Source organism: Sinocyclocheilus rhinocerous, unplaced genomic scaffold, assembly GCF_001515625.1.
Source record: "Sinocyclocheilus rhinocerous isolate Xijiao unplaced genomic scaffold, SAMN03320098_v1.1 scaffold498, whole genome shotgun sequence".
NCBI lineage: Eukaryota > Metazoa > Chordata > Actinopteri > Cypriniformes > Cyprinidae > Sinocyclocheilus > Sinocyclocheilus rhinocerous.
The window spans coordinates 515,789-541,206 of record NW_015633594.1 but is presented as its reverse complement, the minus strand read 5'-3'; the positions used below and the strand labels follow the sequence as shown (position 1 = coordinate 541,206).

The window sequence follows — 25,418 nt, the reverse complement described above, 5'->3', positions numbered from 1 at the left end:
TGATCTTCAGAAATCATTCTAATATGCTGATTTATTATTAGAATTATCAACAGTTGTGCAGCCAAATATTTTTAAGTTACGCCTTCTTTCTTTGCGTGAACGTTTGGGCGGCGTTATGCAAATCTTCTCACATCGTGACGTAGACATGTGGGGTGTGTTAGAACGAGCCGTTTTAGGTAGGCGTGGCTGACTCTTAACTTTTATAAAGAATATCTCTTTGGATTTGAGACTTTAGTCTTTGCAACTTTACAGATCTTCTTTATGCACCAAGAGCTTGTAACACTCCAAAGAGAAAGGAAAAATTGAAATCGCATCATATGACCCCTTTAAACAGATGTATTGGACCAGTTGTTATTGTGATTCAAATCTGCCACGTTTCACCATCTAACATCCTTCACACGTGTTGGTCACACGTGACCTAAAACGTGTCAGTCAACTCTTCCTGGCCTTTCAGAGAGCACCACATTCTTTAGCATCTAATGAGGGATCTGTGTGGCACAGTTGAAATAATTGACAGCAGACTTCAAGAACAATGGGTCAAGGCTTTTCTAAGGGGTGAAGAAAAGACAGAAAGAGATCAGACAGAGGAGATCAATTAGGGCAAAGGAGAGCAAGATCAAAACAAGAAATGGGACAGAATGAGATTCTACAAAAGTCAGATACTTATTCATGGTTCATCACCACTGAGATACATTAAGCTTACTGACTGACTCAAGTATGACATCTGCTGGAGATCTCCATCTGACCTTGCTGTTAAATAGCAAAGTTCATTATAACGCCACATTAGTGATACCTTGATGGTGAATTAATTCTGTGTATTTTCACTCATTTGTTCAGTATCACTGTAATTAACCCAGGTGGTCTCCTTTAAATACTATATGTACACACTTCTTTGTTCGGGAGTGCTCAGATCAAACATGTCTGTGTCCTTCATAGGCGAAGTACTGGAACTCCAGCATGAATGAGGTGGAGGGAGGTGTCACAGATCACAAAGGGAAAGTCGTGCACAAGCTGTTTGGGAAATGGCACGAGGGGATGTACTGCGGCAGCCCACCCTCTGCTACCTGCATCTGGAGGATGAGTAGGAATCAACACACACACACACACACAGTCTGCCCTCTTTTTTACATGTGCCACATTTTTCTGGTGCCCTCTGGCTCATGTATTTCCCAGACGATACAGTTGCTAGTGTTTAGTATTTCTTTATTCATTTGGCTAATATTTCAGAATGTATTTAAATGAAAACAGTTTATCATCAACTTTTATTTGTGTATGTTTATGTGTACAGATCCCATGCCTCCTGACTATGAGCAGTACTACGGTTTCACTAAGTTTGCTATGGAGCTCAATGAGCTGTGCTGATAAACGTAATGCTGTTAAACATTTTTAAATGATACCAGGCAACTTTGGCCTTAATAAATTTAAAATAAACTAAAATTAACAATGATAGAATAAATGAAAGCTTTACTAAATAAAAAGAATAGAAATATCCAATGGGCAGTAGATCAAGGTTATTTTAATATTATTTATATACTATTATAGTATCTATTAATATTTCTAATGTTTTATCATTTTTAATTTTATATTTTTTTATCTTTTATTTTTATATTTTCATTTTAGTTTAAGGTTTGGTAATTTGCTATGTGCTTATGTCATTTTATTAGTTTTTGTTTTTCAAAATATTTCTATTAAGCTTTAATTTTATTTTCAGTTTTTAGTTTTAGTAAGTTTAGTACTTAAATTTTTTAAACATTTCTAAATTTCACGAAATGTTTGTTAATTTCATCAGCTGATATTTATATTTCATTCTATTTTTTTGTTTTTTCAATTAATAAAAATAATTTTAATAGTTTTATTATTAGTTCAGTTTTAATTAATATTGCAGCAGGTAATATCAATGACAAAGAAACAATTATCAATACTTTGAAGTTTCAGTATCTTAGAAGAAACTGAAATGTGATTATTAAGCATCAATGCATCAGTCATGTTATGCAAGGACAAAATTAATTTCATATGAGACTGTTTGTGGGTGCAGGTTATTGGAGGAAGGGAACATTGAATCTGCAGAGGTGCAGAAGCAGAGGATCGAACAGCTGCAGCGAGAGAGACGCAGAGTCCTGGAGGACAACCACATGTCACATCAACCTCGATTCTTCCAGTATGAACGAACTACCCTACTTCTTGTCCTTTTAAGAAAAATACATTGCATGACCAAATCCAGTTAGTTGTTAAAACGATTTTCTGCTTAATCACCAACAGAAAGTCCAGAGATGACACCTGGGTGAGCAACAACACTTACTGGGAGTTAAGGAAAGATCCTGGATTCAGTAACTTTGACTGTCCGGTCCTCTGGTAACCCAGAGGCAGCCAATATACATCTGTGCTCACTGTTGCCTGCTCTTAACTGTTCCACCTTCCAGAGACAACACACACCTTGTGAGGTAGAGACTGATAAAGCTGTGAGAGACCGGTGGCTGCAGAATTACAATCTGATCGTTTCAAATCATTCCTTAATATTTATTATTTAATGTCCCAGCAGTTCATTGCCTTAATATGCTTACATTATGTTGTAGTGTCATTTATGCAAATGGTTCCATTGGAAGTATGAGAAATATGCAATCCTGCCCAGTAATTTTTTTTTTGGCTGATGTGCATAGTAAGTAGCACAAGAAACCAAGAGAAAAACTGTTGGATTGTGGTCCCTTGTGGCTAAACGTAGTACTGCAGGTGATCGCACCTTTAAAAAGATGGATAGTATGTTGTCAGAACAAAACTGCGTTGTCTACCTCTTAAAATGTCGAGGAATTTATGATGTATATTAGACTATGAATATAATCCATATAATGCCTTATATAAAATTATATACATAAACTTTGCTAGAACTTTTAATCAAGTCCAATGTATCGTCACAAAGTATTGTAATTTTATGACCGCCTTTTACTCTGAGACACTTGAATGAACAAAATGTTTGAGGTTCTCAGAAATATTTATATATACATCTTAACTTATTCACAAGACTGACAGATGGCTCAACAATACTGAACATGACCATCACACACGTGAGCCTGCCAGTGTTTGAAAGCTTCTTCCTCACAGTTTGACCTGTAACCTGTGCTCAGTTCACTACGCACTACAACGAATGATGTTGGGGGACTGGGGGACTTGCGTGTTGATCGCTGCAGCGTTTCCTCTGTCCTTCAATAAAGTCTCATTTTAAAGATGGTTCTTTGTTGTTTTTATTTCAGATCTACACTCTTCAAATTGAAGGTTCTTTATTGGCATCTGTGGTTCCGTGAAGAACCTTTTACGTACATGGTTCTTAAAATGTTGACTAAAAGATTGGGGAACCAAAAATGGTTCTTCTGTGGCATCCTTTTGGAACCTTTTTAATAGGGTATATCTGTGAAGTTTGGTAGTGCAAGCATTCACGTCTAGTTGAGCAGTGTAGAGTAGCGCTTGTTGTTTGTCATTTCTCCGATCACAAATGCAGACATGGTTTTATGTTTATGCGGCGTGATGCAACACAACGCGTAAAAAGACAGTAAGTCATTATAATCCGTAATTATGTCCCCACTGGATGCTACAAATGCCTCGTTTATAATGGGTTTTCATGTTTTTGTCTCGTGGCTCCGGCCGGGACAAGGCATCACAGTATGGTAGGGGAATAACATTTCCGTCACACGCTTGAGGTATTTGACCAATCACAACGCACTGGATAGCTGGCCAATCAGAGCACACCTCACTTTTCAGACCGATGAGCTTTGTAAAAATCGGCGCATTTCAGAAAGGCGGGGCATAGAGGAGAAACAATAATGTACAGTATGTGGAAAATAATGTTTTTTTAACCTTGAACCGCATAAACACATTTCATTACACCAAATACACAAAATAATGTTCTTTTTAGCAAAATCATATGACCCCTTTAAATATAAAAATAGAAAGATCTGCAGTAAGCTGATCTTTAGAGTGCTTTTATGACCCACTTAAGTAGGAATTAAGTACATCTTTATTTGTGATTTCATAATTCTGTTGTCTGAAATAGATTAACAGTAAACTAAAATATACTTTATTATGTTTAAAATATACTCTAGCAAACTTCAGTCATCGTTTGGAAACCTAATGAAACAGGAGGTAGATATCCAGAAGCTCGTACAGGATTCCAAATCTAGGTGAGGGACTGACCAGATGAGTGTGTTTAGAGCATAGACTGTAAAAAAAGATGGACGACGCGTCTCCACTTCCTTCCACTATAGAAAAGTGAAGCCAAAGCATCTCAGTATGGCCGCTGTCATCTTGAGTAAATGACGTCAGTTGGAGCCAGAGTCTGCGCAGTAGAGATTCGGGAGCCAGAGTCTGCGCAGTAGTGTTGTGGGTTGGAGCCGCGGTATCAAACTCCCGCAGACCCAATCAACCATAACGACACGCCCTGTTTTTATAGCATCAAATTACTAGCTAAAATCAAACTTTTCACAAAAACGAACAATTGAACATATATCAACGTGATAACAACTACCTTAAATGACCAAAACCATATTTCGGAAAATTGTATTGGAAGTGTAATTTATTTTTTTATTTTGACTCATCCCTTTCGTTTACATGGAGAGGGCGGGGTTTATTACCTGTATAATATTTATAGCCAGCCACCAGGGGGTGATCAAAGAGCCCGCAGCTTCACTTTTTAGGACGTGTGAGGCACACCCAGTTTAGAGCTGCTGCCTTCACAAGCTTGGTCAGATAAGAGAGTGTTGTGATATGGAATGTGGTTTAAATACAAGTGAATCTCACCTGTAGTGACAGATATGGACACTGGTGAATGAAAATAAGGAAATAAATTTACACTGCTATACAAGCTGTACACTCACTACTTTACATTGTAGCAAAGTGTCATTTCTTCAGTGTTGTCACATGAAAAGATATAATAAAATATTTACAAAAATGTGAGGGGTGTACTCACTTCTGTGAGATACTGTACATGGCGTGTTGTTTGTGCTTAAAATTCTTGTTATATTTCTGTTTTTCCATGAAGTTCTCCCTTCCCTTTTTTGTTTGCCCTTGATCACAAACTGAAATTTAAGGCTGAAGTTGTCTAAGAAATATGCTTTGCTTTTCTAAGTATGCTTGATTGTTATATCACATTATTATATTAGGCAATTGTGAAATTTAGAGTCTAGAATTGTGTGAGTCTAGTTTAAAGGGGGAAAAGGTTTTTAAAAAAAAACATTTAAAAAAAATTTATATTTCAAAAATAATGATTAAGTAGTAAAGACTGTGGAAGCCCATTTCCGCAAAGAGATACAAAAAAGGTAATTGTGACTTTTTATCTCACAATTCTGACAATTCTCTTCTTACCGTAGAACATACATTTTCACGGCTGAGCATTAATTAATTATTCAAAAGTAGTACCTACTCAGAGTATGCGATTTTGGTTGCAGCCAGTGACTGATGGGGGGAGTGTTGGAGATTAGTTGTATATTGACCTAATGGAGTTTGAGTAAGGACAGTTGGTTAATACTATAGAGTTTATTTTATTTCCATAAAAAATGTTTTAATAAAGATTTACTTTCTCTCTCTTTAGATCTGGAAGGACTCCGGGGCAGTTTACAGTTCTCTCTAAACTCCCATCCAGCACATGCTCCTCATTATTCCAGCAGATCTCTCTGCTCCTGCAGGACAGTGCAGCCATCAGCAAGCTGGAGGATGGACGCAGTGAGTGAGCCGGGGGAATCTTACTTTTTTGTTTGTTTGAAAAAGTAGGAATTATTCTACAATAAATGCCTAAATATCTTTAATATATGTATGTCAAGAAAAAAACCTCGAAATTGAGGGTATATAAATGTACACAAATAACCATTCACAAGTTTGGGGGGTTGGTAATACTTTTTTGTTTTTAAAAGAAGTCTCTTAAGCTCATCAAGGCTGCATTTATTTGATCAAAAATGCAATAAATAGTAATATGTTCAAATTTTACCATTTAAAATGTTTCTATATATTTTAAAATTTTATTTATTCCTGTAATGACAAAGCTGCATTTTTAAAACATTTACTACAGTTTACTCGAGTCTTCAGTGTCACTTGATCCTTAAGAAATCATTATTAAATTTATGCATTTAGCAGACGCTTTAAGCGACTTACAGTGCATTCAGGCTATACATTTTTTATCAGTATGTGTGTTCCCTGGGAATTGAACCCACGACCTTTGCGCTGCTAACGCAATGCTCTACCACTGAGCCACAGGAACATTATAACATGCTGATTTGTGCTAAAGGAATATTTCTTCTTATTATCAATGTTAAAGTCAGTTGGTGCTGCTCAACTAATTTTTCCAGAATTCTATGATGAATGTAAAGTTCAAAAAAATTATTTGAACTAGAAATCTTATGTAATGTTATAAAAGTACAGTGTCACTGTTGATCAGTTTAATGCATCTTTGGTGGATTGATTTTTGTTTTCATTGATTGAACGGTAGAGTACAGTAATAATAGACATGTTGGATGTCTTTGGACTTGTTTGTCCCTCTCTCAGCTAGAGGACCTGTGTGGTGGCACGCAGCCTGATCCCAGTACATTAGATAAGGTGCCTGCTCTGAAGGCCACGCTGGAGCTTGTACCTCTGGAAAGCAGTTCAGTTCAAGTGAAAGCATTTTGATGAATAAAGGTCATAGATGGAGTTGTATAGTAATTATCTGGTTATAAAAGCAATCAGTAATTTCACTTTCTATGCATTATTGTCAGCCACAAGGCCAGAGTCATGGTCATACACCTGCAGTCAATTGACCCTTGTTCTCATAAACAATCATGTGTTCATGTAGAGATGAAGGTCTCTGCCCTGTTTGAGCTCAAATCCTGCTACAGTTGCACAACCCTGCAAGCTCTGCTTCATCTTGTAAGTATCTTCATATTAAGTAACAGTACTTAGTATTAATAACGGTTTTTCCATCAAAACTGGAAACATTAATACCATATGTAATAAATTTGGCCTGTTTAATAGAAGTATTCAGTCATGATGCCATCTTATAGACTTTCTTGCAGGGCTACTAGCTATGGGGTCCCTCTGTAATTTCCTGTTTGCGGGTTGGATTATTGAGTAAAAATGTGACCGGTGCTGGCAAAATGAGTCGGAATGCGCACAGTCTAATATTGAGCTATAACCAAAAGAAATGTCAGTTTTGGTCGAATTTGAGGTTTTCGCAAAAATGTGTTCATTAAGCCCTCTTCTAGTGATCCCAATGCTTCAAATAGTAATTAAACATCTCAAATGATCTTTATTTGTACGTTTTCTGAGAGGAGTACCTTTTTCTCTTCTCACTTCTGGACGACTGCTGCTGCTTCTCACCACAAGTTGTATGTCGTTGCAAAGCGCAGCATTCCAGCTTTATGAATATTCATAGCGAATTCTGTATGGCATGAGTCTGAACTAGTAAAATATGATTTTCAAACCCATGCCGATGAAAACAAAACGATCGCGCTGAGTGACATTTGTAAAGCCACGCGCCTCTCCGACAACGCACGATCTCCCTATAAAGTACATTATTGCGAAATATGTCTTGGCGAGATTCACACAAACATAATCTGTTATGTCTTACATGAACGTTTAGTTAATGGTTGGGGAAAAATCTGATGGTTAACATATTAGATCCATGCATTACATTAGGTCAAAATATTGATCTGTCTTGATAGTACACTCCAAAGAGAAAGGAAAACTTGAAATCGCATCATATGACCCCTTTAAAAGAAAATACGGAATCGTTCACTGCTCTTGATTAAACGACTGTTTGCATCTTTGTTCTTATTTTTAATAACAAAGATAAAATAAAAAAACAGCTATATTGTGATTAATAATATAGTAATTATTCCTAAGAAAAGAAACATGCAACGTTTCTTGGTGATTTTGCTTTGGAATCTAGAAAACTTTAACTCGATTTTCTCAAAATTGACTTTGCTGACTCCATCGCCTTCAAACGGCTGTAGAGTCGTCATTTTTTTGTCCATTCCAACAAGTTAGATATTATTTTGAAGGTATTTTAATGTAGAATGTGAAAATGAAGAGAACTAATTTTTTGAAAATTTGCTCATTCCGACTCATTTTGCCACAAATGCTTGTGGGGAACATTATTTGAAGAGACTTTCACATGTTGTTTTGCAACATAAATTACAGTGTCATACCTCAGATGTGACATTTGATGGATCTAAGTGGCTAACCAATTGCTAAAATTTGGATGCGAGTTCACACGAGTCATACAATCAATTGTAATGCTTATTTAGCAACTTATACAACGGTTCAAAAGTTTGGGTAAGATTTTTTAAATAAATTAATATTTCTATTTAGCAAGGGTGCATTAAATAGATCAAAAGTAACAGTAAAGCCATTTATAATGTTACAATAGATTTCCATTTCAAGTAAATGTTTTCTGGGCACCAAATCAGCATATTACAATAATTTATGAAGGATCATGTGAATGTAATGGCTGGAGTAATGCTGAAATTTCAGCTTTGACATAACAGGAATAAATTATTGATCAAATAAATGCTGCCTTAGTGAGTATAAAAGACTTTTCAAAAACAGTCCAACAAAAATCTTACAGACCCCAAACATTTGAATGGTAGCATAGGGTTTGAAAGCAGAAAACTGGTTAAATTCCTGAGGATGTGTGTAAATTACAAGGGTGTCAACAAAAAAAGGTTAAATAGGTATAATATTTGGTGGTTCTAGCACAGTTGGCCACCTTAGCTAATCTTCAAGGACATTTCAACAAGACACACACAGGTTGTGTAGTGATAATGACAGAATTTGTTTTGTTGGCAAGCTTCGTAAAAGTCAAGTGGTGTGAACTACAGGCCTTAATTTACTCATAAATCCAGAGCCATCATTATAAAAAAATAGTTATAAAAACATTATAAAAATTCCTTAGGGAAATCATTAACTTTAGCATGCTAATTATCTTCTGGCTTGTAGGACAACAAACTGAGCAGCTCTGTACATGTAAGCAACAGAGCTTCATTTCTCTGCCTATATGACGTGTCCATTGTCCTGCAGGTGTAAAATAAGAAGTCCTCTCTGAAAGATGCTGCTTTGGCTGCGTTAACCGATGAGGTTTTCAAGAAGATCACTCTTTGCTTCCTGTAAGGTGACACTGCTTAAGGAGAAGGATTCGCTTGTTACAAAAATCAGCAACCCACAGGATCGCCATCCCCTCATGCTGTGCATTGCAGTTCAAGGCTTGGCATCTCTAGCACCCCTGTCTGAATGGAGTACAACAGCAAAGCCAAAATACCTGCTGTAACCTGAAGACCAAAGGGCACTAAAGCCTGTGAGTGGACAATCTACAAACTGGGACTAGAAGGAAAAAAATGGATACTTAAGTGGCCTTTCAGCTGTTTTATGCATGACGACATCATAGTAAAAACAATAATAATTTGGAAACTTTTAAAATATTAGTAATAAATTTTCTTTAAAAAAAAAAAAAAAAAAAAAGCACTTCTGCACTATCAAACCTTTTAAAGTGGACATATACTCTTGTGAAAATGCACAATAAATTGTTTACATCATATTTTGTCCATTTTTCTAATTTCCTGAACCCACTTTCCTGCCATCTAAACTAAAGGAGAACAATCATATGCACACCAGAAAATAAAAAGAATCTCAAGTAAAGTGATCCAAAATTAAGATTAATTTATTAGACCGCCATTTAATTTCAGAAAATACAACTCTCTGTATCACAAAATATAGAATTTTCAAGTGAATAAGTAAGCTGGATAAAAATCTGAGTTACAAAGCCTTGAAAAAGACACTGGAGCAAGTCACCAGGGACAGAGGTACATCACAATACAGCTAGATGACAGGTTATGAATCTGTGAGGCCAGGTAGCTTGTGATCAAGACACTTGGTCTATATTCCATGTGTGAATGTGATTTTGTGCCTGTGTAAAAGGCATTTAGCTAAAGACAGTGCTGATTCTGTATACGATCACATACAAGCAACACAATGACTTAAGCTCATAATTCTGCAACGATACAATTGAAACAATGATATTGGATCCACTTTATTTTATAGTACATGCACTTACTTGCATAAAGTACTGAGTAATATAAGGTAAATTAGACTTGAGTTAAGATTAGGTTTAGGGGCTGTTCACACAGAACAGGCTTTTGCTTTTAAAAAAAACTACAGGTGCCGCGCAAATACATCCAAATGCAGAGGTGCAGCGCTGATGAATGGAATAATCAGCCAAGGTTGAGCATTTTCAACTTGACCAAAACAAGACACTGAAAAGTAGTGGGAAGCATTAATATAAAACAATTAAAAAGCAGCGCAGTGGAACACAAAAACTTATTCTGCGTGAACCAACCCTTAAGCCCAAAGCATACTTCATTATACTGCCGAGTATAGTATGTTTGCAGTACTTTACACAGCTCCCGCAAGGGCCTTGAATTTTTTTTGCACTAATTACTTTTTCCACAAGGTGGCAACACTGGCCTGGGACGTTGTTTCACAGTCCAAAAAGAAATGAATGACATGGAACAACAAATTACTGGAGAACAATAACCACCCGCGTTGACAAGCACTTGTGTGAGGCAGTTAAGAGACAGATGCAACTAATTTAAAGTGCCCCTATTATGCCATTTTTAAGGTTGATAATATTGCTTTATGAGCCTCCTAAACATGTTTACATACATGTTTACAACAAAAACACGTTAGTTTTCTCAAATGTATTTAATTTTACCTCATTTCTAAATGATTCGTAAACGACTCGTGCAAAGCAGTTCAAAGAATCGGTCTCTAAACCCCTCCTTTCCGTGAGCCCTCACTGTTGTGATTGGTCAGATGGCGCAGTCCTTTGTGATTGGTCCAGAGCCGTAGAGATATTGGCTCTTGATTGGTCTACCGCGTACAGCGCGTGTCGGAAACTAAACGCCCATTGCCATGTCGGAATGACAGCCCTGGAGACTTGTCAATACATAGAAAAGATGGTATTGATTGTACCTTACAAATTCGAGCCGGAGTCTGATGATGAAACGGTTGAACCGTCTCGATTCGCAAGCACGACTGGAGCAGGACCTTATTTTACTGTTTGTGGGCGGGCAAGTTGGCGACGTAGAACGTGGGCAGACATTATGCAAACGTGTTACTTCGTGACGTAGAGCCGTAACAGAATAAGATTCGAATTCCTGACAACTCGTTTAGGTGATTGTGAGCTTTAGGTGAGGTGATTTTTTTTGACAGACAATAACTTTATTTATCGTGCACGGTCAGCTTCACAACTTTGCAGATAGTTTATGTTCACATACAGCTACATGATGACACTGCATGAAAGGTAATATTCGAAAAGGCATAATAGGGGCACTTTAAGAGTATAAAGACATTTTTATCAGAATTGGTGCAGACACTGGACAAGAAAGAAACTTTCTAGTGCGCCTGACACTATTCAAATGGATGATATTTGAAAGGCTGTGTTCAGCTGCATGCATAAGCTAAGCATTCGTGTCAAAACTAAAGTATAGATTTTTACAGGTTCACTAGGGTATGTGTAGTGCATGTGATTTAAATTTCGTCATCAGCATAGTCCGTGGGTACTATACGCTAGCCAGATTTTTCGTACCATGCATACACTGTCCAAGTATAGGTCTATGCAGGACAGTAATGGGTTACCAGATTGGTGGGCGAGGCCAAAACGAGGGGTGTTTTCAACCGCGTTACCTGATTGGCTCACATTACAGTAACTCTTGTGTTTAGGGGTGGGGTCAGGTAAGGGGCATCATTTTCACTGCATTATTTAGAAACACCCACCAATTTGAAAATGTTCACTTTTGATCTGCAGAGACCTCATAAAAACTCTCAGTGCGTCTGAAATCGTCTGAAATTTGAACTGGAATTTACTTTGCAACCATTAAAAAATGTGGACGTAATACTATTGTTTGCGTACAGTTTTTTTGCATACTATTCGCAATATCTGTCAAAAAAAAAATCGCAATTTGATATTTTCCCCCAAATCGCACAGCCCTACTATGTAGTAGGGGAGTATTCGATTTTAGGCACAGCATCTGTCAGATAAACTTTTTCACACTAATTAGTTTGTCCACAAGGTGCACATTTGTTCTGCACATAGTCTCAGTAGGGGGGGAAAATAAAAAGCAAATGGGATGAAGCAGAAGTTCACACCTGTTAAAGGGATAGTTTAATTCTGTCATCATTTACTCACCCTCACATTGTTCCAAACCGGAATGAATTTCTTCTTCTTCTGCTGAACTCAAAAGATGATATTTTGAAGAATGTGGGTAACCAAATGGTTTCTGGTCTCCTCTGACTTTCATAGTATTTTTCCATACTATGGAAGTCAATGGGGACCAACAACTGTTCGGTTTCCCACATTCTTTCAAATATCTTATGTTTAACAAAAGAAAGAAATTCATACAGGTTTGGAACAACGCAAGGGTGAGTAAATGACAATTTTTTTGGTGAACTACCCCTTTAAGCATTTGCATCAAAACTGAAGTATACTCTGGGCTTTAAGGTTAGGTTCAGGATTAGTACCTAGTTATTATAGTACGTACAAAACAGGACTGTAAAATAAAGTGCTATTGTGATACTTAGTCAAATTTGGCTTACTCCTAGCATTCCTTGAATTTAACTCAAATGAAATCAAAGAGGAAAACAGGATGACACTTACGAAGATCTTATCGAGTCAGAAGCTGGATAAACTAAAGCTGCTTAAATAATTTGGCATACTGTAGTGACTGAACTGTATGACAGCACGTTTCAGAAAGATGAAGAGATGTGAGATGAATCCTGCACTGTAAACCAACGTTTGTCACACTAAAATTACAGTAAGAAAACAGTCCCCTGCTTTAAATACTATAATGCAGCTTATACTTATTTGGAAAATTATTTTTTTTTAATGACGAGCCATTCAAAAAAAAAAATCCTATTTGTTTTTTCCCTCCAACTATTTAAGTTTAGTCAGTAGAAAATAAAAAAATGTAAATAAATAAGTACACTTCCCTTATGTCTGTCGTGACCGGATGGCTAGTGTACATTTGCATAGTGACTGGTGGGTCCGTTGAATGTGAACTTGTGTTCTGTGCCGCTGACCTATCATTGTGCCACCGATGATGATGATGATGGGGTGTCTGGACCGCTGTACGTCTCAGTAAACCCAGTTCACAGGGACCCACTGTGGTTGTGTGGCCAGCTGCTCCACAGCTGCCTGCAGTTTCTCAAAGGCCTTGTCCAGATTGTCATTAACTATAGTCAAATCAAAGTAGTGATTGTATGCCCGCTTGATCCTGGCACTTTCGTCCACTGTTTTCTTTAGGTCCGTTTCCTAAAAAGACAAAAAGAAAAGTCATCACACTTAATAGTAGCTTCTAAAGAAGCATATCTCAGAGCCTATGGTAACTCTCTAATGTTTCTACATTATTGGGAAAAAAAATTGAGAAAGTGAATTTGTTAAACAGAAATGAGGCTGACCGTCAGTAGCTTGGTTGTGATCCCAGCATCCACCACAGCTTTGTGCATGGCCCGTAGTGTCTCGAGCTCTGGGGCGGCGATGAAAACCACGAATGGCATGAACTCTGATGTCTTCAGTACTTTTAGTGCCTGCAGAGCACATTTATCAAATAAAGTCTTTTTGTTAGTGATGGGAGAAACTAAAGCTTTTTGAAGCTCTGAATCGACTAAACCAAACGATTCACTGTTCCGAAGCGCTCAATACATTATAACACTGATCCGAGACCATTTAAAAAACATTAGGCAATCATTCTTGAGTTCACCACCAGATCAACACCTAGTTGCGAACCCTCTGAATTTTTAAATGTTTCACTGAAAAGTCATGTCTGGACTGCATTGATGACTGCAGCACACAGGCACATTTACACAGACTATCTATTCATCTTCACCCATACTTTCACATTTATAACATTGTAATTACCAAATTACAACTTGGATTATCAGGTAAATCAGTGATTTTTTTAGTGTTGGTGCTTAAATGGATGAATTAAAACAGGCACCTTCTCTGAGAAAAAGCTGACACTGTGCTGTGCTATTAGACCATGCATTTCTAAAGTAATCAACTTTTAGGGTGTAGCTCGGTTTGCTTGGTCCGGACTAAAAAAAAAAACACAAAAAAAACATTTAGTCCTGGTCCGCTTAGCATTCACATTGGCATTTTAATACCGAACCTAAAGGCATAGGGATACGTTCACAACCTGATTGGTCGGCTTTTATGACAGATTTCGCAACAGGCTAAATGCATTTGTTGTATGTTCGTAGCCTCCATATGATGGTATTTTGACCAGCTGAGAACTCATGAAGAGCTTATAAAATGTGTAAAGGAGTCAGAACAGTGGCAGGAATCCCTCCGTCACACACACAGGTGAAGCTGTGAGGAGACGTGGTTCTGATGCCTGTACTGAGCTTTGATGGGCAACGTCGCGACTATATGAAAAACAGGTCTGCTTGAGCATTCTGTCCTTGTTAGGGTCGCATCTTGTGACATCATGTCCTGTTATTGGTTTGTTTGCATCTCTTTGGTCTGTGTTACGTTCATATTTCATTCGAACTGCACCAGAGTTCAGATGGCAGTGTTCAGAGACGGATCTTTTCCCATTTTCTTGCACAATAAGCATTGCATTTTTAAGATGCTGAATAATTTTTTTATATAAAACTAAAAATGTGCAGTGTCAGGGGTCCTCAAGAACCATAACTTTAGGGTTTCCCAAACTGAGAAAACTGCAGGGGGTTCGTGAGTTTATAAAAAGCTCAATAAATAATTTTTGGGGGGAAAAATACTTTGTATACTTTATTAATTTATTTACTATTATGTCACTACAAAAGGAAAATGTACCATTTTGCAAATGCATGTTACTGATCATACTGTGAATGATTCATCCATGTATGTTTTTTTTCACCACTTCTCCATTCATTTAGCCTACTTAAAGCAGCACTATGTAACTTTTTCTGTGTTCAAAAAAGTTACTGTGTTCTGTGTTCCGTTTTTGTCTTATTCCGAATCACTACGGTACACTTATAATAAGTACTTATATTTGGACTATTGTAGCCTGGTTGGGTCGTCACCGCTGCGGAGTAACACATACCTGCGTGAATCGCCATAGACATAAACTTAGAGAAGTAGCTCCGGTTGGAATGTTCTTCCGCGGAATGTGTGCAATTCTGTTTATTAACCGCTAGAGCGCCAAAAGTTACATAGTGCTGCTTTAAACCCCGCCCCTTTCTTAAAATCAACTGCAAGCTCACATTCAGCTCTTATTTCATCCAATCAACAAACAATGGATAGAACCAAGTGCCTGTCCTACATTTTTTCCTTTTCCAGTAATAGGTTTCAGTTGGATGTACATCACAATATGGAAGAAAAGATCTGTCGCTACTTCAATTTCATTACGGCTTTATAATCTCAGGGATTCTTTAAGTAAATATTTGATCTCAAAGGTGTTTCACTGACAAGTTTAGGAATCCCTGGACATGATTATGAAAACATGTTCTATTACAGATTTCAATATACAGTACAATACCAAAACCTAACTTGCTTAAACTTCTTGTTTTTTTCTGTCATTCACAAAACCACGCACCTGTGGGTTGATGTCCAGTATGCAAGTACGTCCTGTGTGAACCACTTCATGGATGGAGTCGATTTTGGTTCCGTACAGATTGCCGTCATATTCTCCATGCTCAAGGTAGCGACTTGCCTTGATGTCTGTCTCCATCTCCTCCCGGGACACAAAGCAGTACGACTGGCCGTCCTTTTCGTCATCACGTGGATGCCGAGAAGTGACTGAGAAACAGATGAAATTCTGATGAGACTTTTTATTGCTAAAATGACAAATGTATTAATTATTAATGTAATAATTATTAACAATACCAATGTTGATTATAGACTCACAAGGTACAGTAGTTCCATATCGCAGTGGGTTCAACACAATCAGGCGGTTCTTGAGGCTTCGGCGGCCCACTCCTTGTGCACCAATCAGCACAAGAGTTTTTCTCTGGAATGGCGGCATCTTTGCCACTTCCTCATAGATCTGTAATTCATGGCGATCAAATTCTATTAGAAAGAGAGAAGTTTTGAAAGTTAATTTTAAAAAGAATACTTGCACTACCATTTAAAAGTTTGGGGTAAGTTTTTTTTTTAATGATAAGAATCAAATTTTTTATGTTTTTGAAAGAAGTCTCTTATGTATGATGGCCGAGAGAGCTCAACACATGCAAATAGAAAAAACACCATCAAATGTGACCCTGGACCACAAAACCAGTCACAAGGGTCAATTTCTCAAAGTTGAGATTTATACATCATCTGAAAGTTGAATAAATAAGCTTTCCATTGGTGTATGGTTTGTTAGGATAGGACAATATTTGGCCGAGATACAACTATTTGAATATCTGGAATCTGAGGGTGCAAAAAAATCAAAATATTGAGAAAATCGCCTTTAAAATGGTCCAAATTAAGTTCTTAGCAATGTTTATTACTAATCAAAAATTAAGTTTTGATATATTTACGGTAGGAAATTTACAAAATATCTTCATGGAACATGATCTTTACTTAATATCCTAATGATTTTTTTGGCATAAAAGAAAAATCCATAATTTTGACCCATACAATGTTTTTTTTGGCTATTGCTAAAAATATACCCCAGTGACTTAAGACTGGTTTTGTGGTCCAGGGTCACATATTAAGAAAACATCTTCATCAGTTTGACAACACATGTGCTGCAAACACTCACAACACAACCAAATACAGAAACACGCTGTAAATACGCACAGACCACAATGGAATGTTTAATGGAACTGCAACAAGTGACGACCCTGTCTGAGACATGTTTATCAATGTCTGCCCTGAAAGGTGAGATTTTTGTTTATTTTAACATCCTAGCTGATCATATGATTCCTTAGCTTTCTTAATATAATTAGCTTAAATAAGCTGACGAAATACACAATTACTGTAACTGTGAAGTGTTATGTAATCTGGCTAGCTAAATTTCACAACTTCCCCTATGAAAATTAACCATGGTTTTACTATAAAAAAAAAAACTACTATAGTTAAACCATGGTAAGCACAAATTAACCATGGTTTTGCTACACTAACTATATAGTTTATCCATGGTATTTGTATAACCACAGTTTTTTTTTTTATGCCAAAAAAAAAAAAAGTCACTACACTTTTACTATAATAAAACCATGGTTAATTTTCGTAAGGGTTGATGGGGTCCCCTTGAAACATTTCCATTGTGGTCTGTGCTACTTGCAACGCTTTTTTGTATTTGGTCGCATTGAGAGTATTTGCAGCGTGTTTCTGTATTTGGTTGTGTTGTGGGTATTTTCCGCACACGTGTTGTCAAACTGATGAAGATGTTCTCTTAATTTGCTGGTGCTTTTTCTATTTGCATATGTTTTCTTAAGTTGCAGCGCGTTGAGCTCTTTCAGCCTCCGTACTTATGCTTACCAAGGCTGCATTTATTTGATCAAAAGTATTACTACAACTTTTAATATATTTAAAAATTTTATTAATTCCTGTAATGGCGAAGCTGAATTTGTTACATGTGTTACATGACCCTTCAAAAAATGTTGATTTGGTGCTCAAGAAACATTTCTTATTAAGCAGCACAACTGTTTCTTATTAAGCAGCACAACTCTTAATAAAATATTTCTGCGGAACCCTTTATGCATTATTTCCAGGATTGTTTGAAGAATAGAAAGTAAAAAAAAACAGTATTTATTTGAAATAGTAAATACATTTATAGTGTTACAAAAGATTTGTCACTTTTGATCAATTTAATCTAAACTTGCCAAAAAAATAAAAAATTACGCCAAACTTTTGATTAAACATTAATAACAAAGAACCCCTGCAAATCTAACCTGCATTTTTCGCTGTCAAGTACATCATTTTCTTTTTCTTCTTTTTTCCAGTTAATGTCCCGCAGAGGATTCCTAAAGCAAACCCACAGGTGGAACTTTATTGTTTACAGCATAAATGCAAATATAATAAACTTTGATATAACCTTAAAATAATTGAATCCATAACTAGACTTAAAATTAAAAAAGAAACATTCCTTAAACCTCTGTACCTGATCCATCCAGGTCTCTCCTTACAAAAGCCTTCCTCTTTTCCTCAAGAAACTGACTGGGGATCAAGCCAGTGCGGCCTCCGTTTATATTACATGCCTAAACAACAACAACAACAACAACAGAAACTACATAGCTTCAATATGTCAAATATTTCGGCAATTAAAAAAATCAGACCAAAACAAAGATCTGAAAAAAAAACTCATATGCTTCTCACTTGCCACCAGTTGGGGTCCTCCTTGTTCACTATGTGCAGAATGTCTCCTTTAGAGAAAGCCAAACCCGCCTCTTTACAAGGGATCAGATTATCTGTGTCAGGATTGTAGGTGAAATGTGGCTTCAGATACACCTAAAGGGCAAAGAAAGTGTTGTTACTCCTGTTTATTAACATCGGATTCATTTTAAGCTGCTAATTATAGCCTAAAAAGGCAATCATGTCACAGCTCACAGACCAAAGAAATTCTCTGTTGACTTTGACATATTATGCAAATGATGATAAAGCTGGTAAGGTGTTTTACATAAACCATCTAACAAAAAACAAAAGAAAACCATTAGGACTAAAATGCTTACATGTTAAAATTGATTAACATCTGCATTCATATGTCTGTCTATAGAACACTGCAGCTTGGGAAATAAATGAAGAGTAACAGACAGCCTATGTTAGTGTGTGTTGTAAATGGGCTTCATAGAGAAGGACAACAGTATGTTTTCACATGAAATATTTATGGTTCCTGGTGGATCTTTATCAGTGATGATTTCCCAACAATAAACACACAGCGGTCATTCACTGCACATAACCAAGTCACCGAGTAAAGTTCAGGCCTAAAAAAGACAGAAATGTAGGTTTGGCACAAGGAATGGATGCCTGTAAACCCTCGCCCCCAGTGTTTGCTCTTGTGCGAGGTTTTTAAACAGTATTTATTCAAGGAAAGTAGGTAAAGAACATACTTGCTTAGAAGTATGCTCTCAGAGAGTGGGAAAATGGTAACAGGGTTGATGTGCAGCAGCACTGTTTGAGGACCTAAACGAGTTTGGATCAGGATTTGAACCAGTTGTATTCATGTGGATTTGTGAAACCTGCTTAAAGGGTTAGTTCACCCAAAAATGAAAATTCTGTCATTAATTACTCACCCTCGTGTTGTTCGAAACCCGTAAGACCTTCGTTCATCTTCGGAACACAATTTAAGATATTTTTGATGAAATCTGAGGGTTCTCTGACCCTCCCATAGACAGCAAGGTAACTACCACGTTCAAGGTCCAGAAAAGTACCAAGATGATCGACAAAGTAGTCCGTGTGACATCAGTGGTTCAACTGTAAAGTTACGAAGCTACGAGAATACTTTTTTGCGCAAAGAAAACAAAAATTACTTTCATTCAGCATTTTCATCTCTTAAATTGTGTTCCGAAGATGAACGAAGGTCTTATGGGTTTGGAACAACACGAGGGTGAGTAATTAATGACAGAATTTTCTTTTTTGGGTGAACTAACCCTTTAACTTGTGCAATTTCTTTGTACCATATATGTTGTACATTATAGTCCTATATGTCCCGATTATGACTCATTGTGGTACAAAACACTTTACTAACACTATAATTAGAAAAAAATTATTAGAGAGAAAAAAAAAAAAAACAAGTAATTTCAGGATCTATTTCTTTCCAGGCCCAGATCTCCTTAGGGTAGAAACTAAGGGTGTGCATGCATTCAACTCCTCCCATCTGCCCTACTTAGCACAGGTCGTGTTATTAATAGGGATAACCATGCTCTGTTTCAGCCCGATGGCATTCTGAGTCACCCAGAGGACAGGTCTCTCCTTTTTCCTCCTCAAGGACTGTATGAACCCATAAGCCATCAGGAGGTTATACAGCACTAATAGCAGGACTATGGGACAAGATTGTTTTCTACTCTCAGCATCTGATTATTAGGAAAGATACTAGCAGTTCAGATGATTAGGATGATCTTCTTCATCAAATCCTTACCAATCCAATCCCAAAGAAAAATAGTACTTTTGAAAATATATTATATAGTCATGTTCACTTATTTAGTGTCCAGTCATATCAGTAGCATTAAAGGGTAAATCAGATGCCCATTTTTCAAGTTGGTATGATTCTTTAGGGTCTTCATGAAATGTCTGCAACATACTTTGGTTAAAATTCCTCAATTGTCGTGTAAAACAAACAGCTCTGTTCACAGTGAGTCATTTTGGTGCATGTCTCTTTAAATGATAATGAGCTACTGCTCACCCCACCCCTCTCTTCACTTGTCTTGTCTTAAAGGCAGGGTATGTGATTTTTCAAAAACACTTTAGAAAACTGATTCGGGCCGAATAGCAAAACAAACTTGTAGCCAATCAGCAATAAGGGGCGTGTCTACTCATGATGTGTATATGTGGGGCGGAGCTATCAAAATAGCAAAATAGGCAGGGTAAGCGATTTCTGGTAGCCAGCTCCACATCACGAGTAGACACGCCCCTTATTGCTAATTGGCTACAAGTTTGTTTTGCTATTCGGCCCGAATCAGTTTTCTAAAGTGTTTTTGAAAAATTACATACCCTACCTTTAATGAATATATCCGTATATGGCTCGGAGGTGGTCTTATTCAAATAGCTAGCTATCTACATAGAAACCGGCTGCAAATTGAAACCGCTCGCTAAACTGGCTGCATGTTTTCTTTTCAGCTTTTCTGAGCTGGCAGAAATGCCAGAAACCTAAATAAATTTCATCTGATGTCCCCTTTAAATGCTCACTTTTCAAAGTTTCCTCTCTTTTACTGGACACATTTTATTGTGGAATAAATTAATCATGTCTGACTAAATAGATGACACTAGAGCATTTCAGTTACTGAAACCCAGTACCATACATCAAAAAGGACTGCACAAAACCAGCCGTGTAACAAATAAAAAGTGATTGAGTACACAAAATCTGAATTTGGATGAAAAACTCCTGTTTGGAGGTTAGACTGATTGATTTAACTGTTCACATACAAAATAATTAATTTAGGTATATTCAATTTGTATTTATTTATTACAAATAATCTAATAAAAATTAAACAAATTCTGTCATTAACTTGGTGTGAATATTTTTGGTCTGTAAAATGTTGATGAATATTTTAGATTTTGGTGTCATTTAATTTCACTGGGTTTGCTGTGAATCAGTGGTGTGCTGACCTGTGCGGGTGGAGGCGTGTCCCTGTAGCTGGGCAGGATTTTGAGTGTGATGCTTCCATTGCAGTCCCTTAGCATGTGCTGTAACGCCATGGGGTCTTTGCCCACCTCTCGGCCGTTCACCTCTCGGATGACATCACCTGCGTGCAGCATCCCCTGTCTGTCAATCATGCTTCCGTGCATAACACGCGCGATGACAAGGTCTCCGTCCTCCACCCGGAATGTTACACCCTAAAAGACACGACACCATGAATCTCAGAAATGCCAGCACAAATAGTCAGACATACTTTTTATAAAGGGATGATATTTGAAAAACTTTTTTTTCTGTTTTTACTTTATAGGGCATAATAATATAATATAATATTATATAATATAATATACCAAAATGAATAAATGTTATTTTCAGTGGCCTTTAATATATGATACAATCTCTTTACATAAAAAATAACTTTTAATATAACAAATAATAATAATACAATATCCCATTAAATAATTAAAATAACATTTAAATACAATTACAATTTTAATCTAAAATTAATTTAATTAAACATTTAAATTTTATTTAAATGTCATTTTAATTATTTAAGGAATACTGTATTATATATTATTATTTTAATTATTTAAGGGATACTGTATTATATTATCTATTATATATTTTATATAATGTAATATGTAAAAGCCACTGAAAATTACATTTATTTATTGGATTATATTATCTAATTAAAAGTCACTGAAAATAACATTACTTATTCATTCATTTAATGTATATTGCATTATATTACCAATTATATTAAAAGCCAGTGAAAATAACATTTCTTTCTTTCAGTGACACTTTATATAAAATCATATATTAAAATATCTAAATATCCCTAAATGTTATTTTCAGTGGCTTTTAATATAATATAATGAAATATGCAATAAATGAATAAATAAAGGTCGTTTTCAGTGGACTTTTTAACCAGCACCCTGGTGAATTTCTGACCTTGGCAGAGACATAATGACATTTTATTTTACTAGGTGTTAAATCGCTATAGATCTCCTCGAGACTGGTTGGCCTTAGATCTTCCTTGTATATGAAGGTCTAATTTAACAATTAAGCCTAGATCTTGTTAAAGCAGACTAACCGCATGGATTTGAAACACAAGCTGAGTAGAGAGACTCTACAGAGCTAAAGATCTGACCGACTGTGGGATCTAATCCTGTGAGACTGAGAACATCTGTCACTCACCAGAGGCTCTCCGGCCTTCTTCTGGATGCTGATCATGCGAACAGTGTCAGCCGACATGAGGGATGAGCTGGTCATGCTGGTGGAATTGGTGCTGGTGGGAGGAGCTTCATATGACTTAGAGGCCACCTTGTCGTGAGCTTCTAACAGGGACTGAAAATACCAAGAGGATTCAATTCATGTTTAGAGAATAAACAACAAATTACCAAATTAATTATCTTCCTTTAAAAAAAACACAAAGGTTCAACTCATTTGTCCAATTTCTCAAGTGTTTAGAGGTGATTTTGCTTCTTTACTACCAAGACAGCAACCGGATGAATAAATAGTTGTAAGTAAGCAGTCAACATAATGTCATGTAAGAGGCAGTCAGACAGACAGACAGACACACACACAGAGGTTTGGTACCTGGAAGTGGGGTTCCTTCAGGATCTTACAGAGTTCTGCTGCACTTTCATCCTGAGTGATCAGACTGCTCATATCAGACAGGATCTCACTCACTAGCTCCACGTTATTACTTTGCACCGCCACCAGCTTAACATCCTCCAATCGCTTATGAGCCTGAGTGAGAATGGGCGGAGACAAAATAACTTGAGTATCTTGCCAAGAAACCGATTAATGGATTACGTCTAGATTGATTACGTCTAGCATTAACAAATGCACTGCCAGGTACAGATGGAAGAGAGTTTTAACAAATGTTAAGAATAATCATTTATTTTATTTAATCATTAAGAATAATAATTTAATCAAGTATCTCAGGGCTTGATATTTATTCAAACTAACAGATTTTTACACTTTAAAAAAAAAAAAATTTTTAATCATGCTTTCATATATTTGTTATTTTTCCAAATATTCTATGAATACATTTGATTGTTTTACCCTTGTCCTAATCAGACATTCAATCTTTAATTATAAAAATACATAATAATAATAATAATAATAAACTATGATAAAGAATGAAATTAAAGAAACGTGTGAAAAAATCTTTTTTTTAAGACCCAGTTTTCACTTCCAGTGTCATTTGCATCATACTGAAAAATTTTGCCTCAAATGTTTTTTTCCAATTTAGTGTTCTTGTTCAGCAATCAGTCAGTGAAGTGTATGTTTGAAATGTATAAATAAAAAATAATCTATAATTGTATATAATCTATAAAAATATAATTTGATACATGGTGGAAATTGGAGAGAGAGAGAGAGAGAGAGAGAGATCTACATGAAGAAAGCCACTGTTAGACAATGTTAGTGAACAAATAAGTTACAATCAATTTCTCTCTCTCTCTCTCTCTGTCAGCTTGCGGAAAATCGTGCTATAAAGCGATTTAGAAATCGCGCATGCTCAAATCGCGATTTTATGACGATTTCGATTAATCGCACAGCCCTACTATAAAATCAACAGACAGAACAGTAACACGGACTACATGTTTCTCACAACAGCGTGTTAGCTCCTAATCAAACCAAGTGAAACTCAACCAGTACATCTCACAATCTGAACAATTTCACACAGCTATATTAAGAATAAGAAGAGGCCTCCTGTACATCACATTCTTATGACCTGTGACAAGGCAAACAACCCTTGGCCTCACAAATGTGCACACATGAAAACGGGGTTTATACTGATATTAGGTGGCAAATATAAGCTCTCATATTAACTAATAATTTAAATGACTATTTAAAATCTAACAAATTTGAGTATTATGGCAATTGATTATTTGATGTCTCCTAATAGATATCAAACTAAGGAAGTTAAAAAATGAAGTATTAGTTTATACCTTAGCGAGGGAACAAACTAAGGGACTCTCCATAATGCCACGGAGGAAGATGAGGTCGATGTCTTTGGCTCCTGTTGAAGGCGGCAGCTCCTTGAGGTTATCCAGCACCGGCTGCATGGCTGAGGGTCACACACACAATTCACACACACATCATTAAAATAAATAAAATAACCAAGATTGTAATTAAGGTGATTAAGATAAGGGAATTTATAGTATAAAGCATTCTGGCTAAACCAAAACACCAAACTGCAGATACTAACATTATATATTTAAATGTACATGAACTGCATATCATAGGTCAACAAGCCCATGAGCGCTTAGACCCCTGATAATAAATTTCAATCAAGTTGATTTTGGATCCTGTTTACAGTCAACACTACACTACTTACTGCTTTCCAGTAACAGAGAATGATAAAACAAATCCATGTGTATATTACCGCGTCAGAAAGCACTCAGACAATTATAAACAACTTGAGAGCTTCGAAAAGGGCATATTCATCACGAAGTGGTGTAATTTGCATAGAGCAAACAGTAACCATTTCCATGGTGAACAAACCCACACAGAGACCTCTCCCACAATAAGGCAACACAACACGGCCGAGAAAATGGTGTCAGCAGAAGCAGCTGAAAGAAAACACGGAGCTGAGGGTCATACATGCAGGTCATTAAGCCTCAGAGACAAGCCATTTCATCCGTGCTTTTCTGTAACCTCTCCATCTCCACACTGAGCTGCATGGGTCCCTCTTTATAGAGGCAAGATTAGACACTGGTAAAGTTATGATGATATGGCTAGAAGGACTGAAGAGGTCTTAGCAGTTTCTGACACATATTCAGAAGCAGCTGTTTGCATCTGCAGGCATGAAGTGCACTTGATCAAAATCGAATAAAAGTCCACTGCAGTTACTACTGTATGTAGCAATTGCTGCAACAATGGGTTTTTTTTGTTTTTTTTGCAAAAGTTTTGTTTTTTAGCATTGCTATGCAGCTGCTAGGGTGTTCTGGGTGGTAACTTACTGGCCCAAGTCAAAATCCCAAATCTACAAATTTTTATTCCTTAGCTTTTGATAATGAGGCTGAGTGTATTTATTTATTTTTACTTTTGGCCTTTATTACACCGTATATGATGGAGGCAAAGCATAGTGGGAGATCCATTGTATTTTTAATTTCCATTAAAAGACAACCTCTGTTGATGTACTGT

General features: G+C 36.6%; 2 protein-coding genes and 1 long non-coding RNA gene across 3 annotated transcripts in view; 2 read left to right on the top strand and 1 right to left on the bottom strand.

Moving 5' to 3' along the window:
• The window catches only part of LOC107744709 (oxysterol-binding protein-related protein 3-like), a 61,787-nt gene extending 60,420 nt beyond the window's left edge, over positions 1–1,367 (top strand). Inside the window, exons 19-20 of the mRNA XM_016558526.1 lie at positions 937–1,081; positions 1,289–1,367. Of these exons, the coding sequence (XP_016414012.1) occupies positions 937–1,081; positions 1,289–1,362 (219 nt within the window). The 3' untranslated portion in view covers positions 1,363–1,367. The remainder of the gene's footprint in view (positions 1–936; positions 1,082–1,288) is intronic.
• A 644-nt stretch (positions 1,368–2,011) lies between these two features.
• On the top strand, positions 2,012–22,344 carry LOC107744694 (uncharacterized). Its single transcript, XR_001640513.1, has 4 exons — positions 2,012–2,158; positions 2,260–2,715; positions 19,997–20,005; positions 22,333–22,344. It is a non-coding gene; the product is annotated as an uncharacterized LOC107744694 (long non-coding RNA).
• LOC107744693 (MAGUK p55 subfamily member 6) overlaps positions 12,435–25,418 on the bottom strand; it is a 14,654-nt gene continuing 1,670 nt past the window's right edge. Inside the window, exons 2-12 of the mRNA XM_016558505.1 lie at positions 24,221–24,339; positions 22,860–23,012; positions 22,458–22,607; positions 21,233–21,460; positions 18,287–18,418; positions 18,072–18,168; positions 17,863–17,934; positions 15,893–16,054; positions 15,582–15,784; positions 13,465–13,593; positions 12,435–13,318 (exon numbers count right to left, since the gene is read on the bottom strand). Coding sequence (XP_016413991.1) covers positions 13,142–13,318; positions 13,465–13,593; positions 15,582–15,784; positions 15,893–16,054; positions 17,863–17,934; positions 18,072–18,168; positions 18,287–18,418; positions 21,233–21,460; positions 22,458–22,607; positions 22,860–23,012; positions 24,221–24,337 — 1,620 coding nt within the window. The 5' untranslated portion in view covers positions 24,338–24,339 and the 3' untranslated portion in view covers positions 12,435–13,141. The remainder of the gene's footprint in view (positions 13,319–13,464; positions 13,594–15,581; positions 15,785–15,892; positions 16,055–17,862; positions 17,935–18,071; positions 18,169–18,286; positions 18,419–21,232; positions 21,461–22,457; positions 22,608–22,859; positions 23,013–24,220; positions 24,340–25,418) is intronic.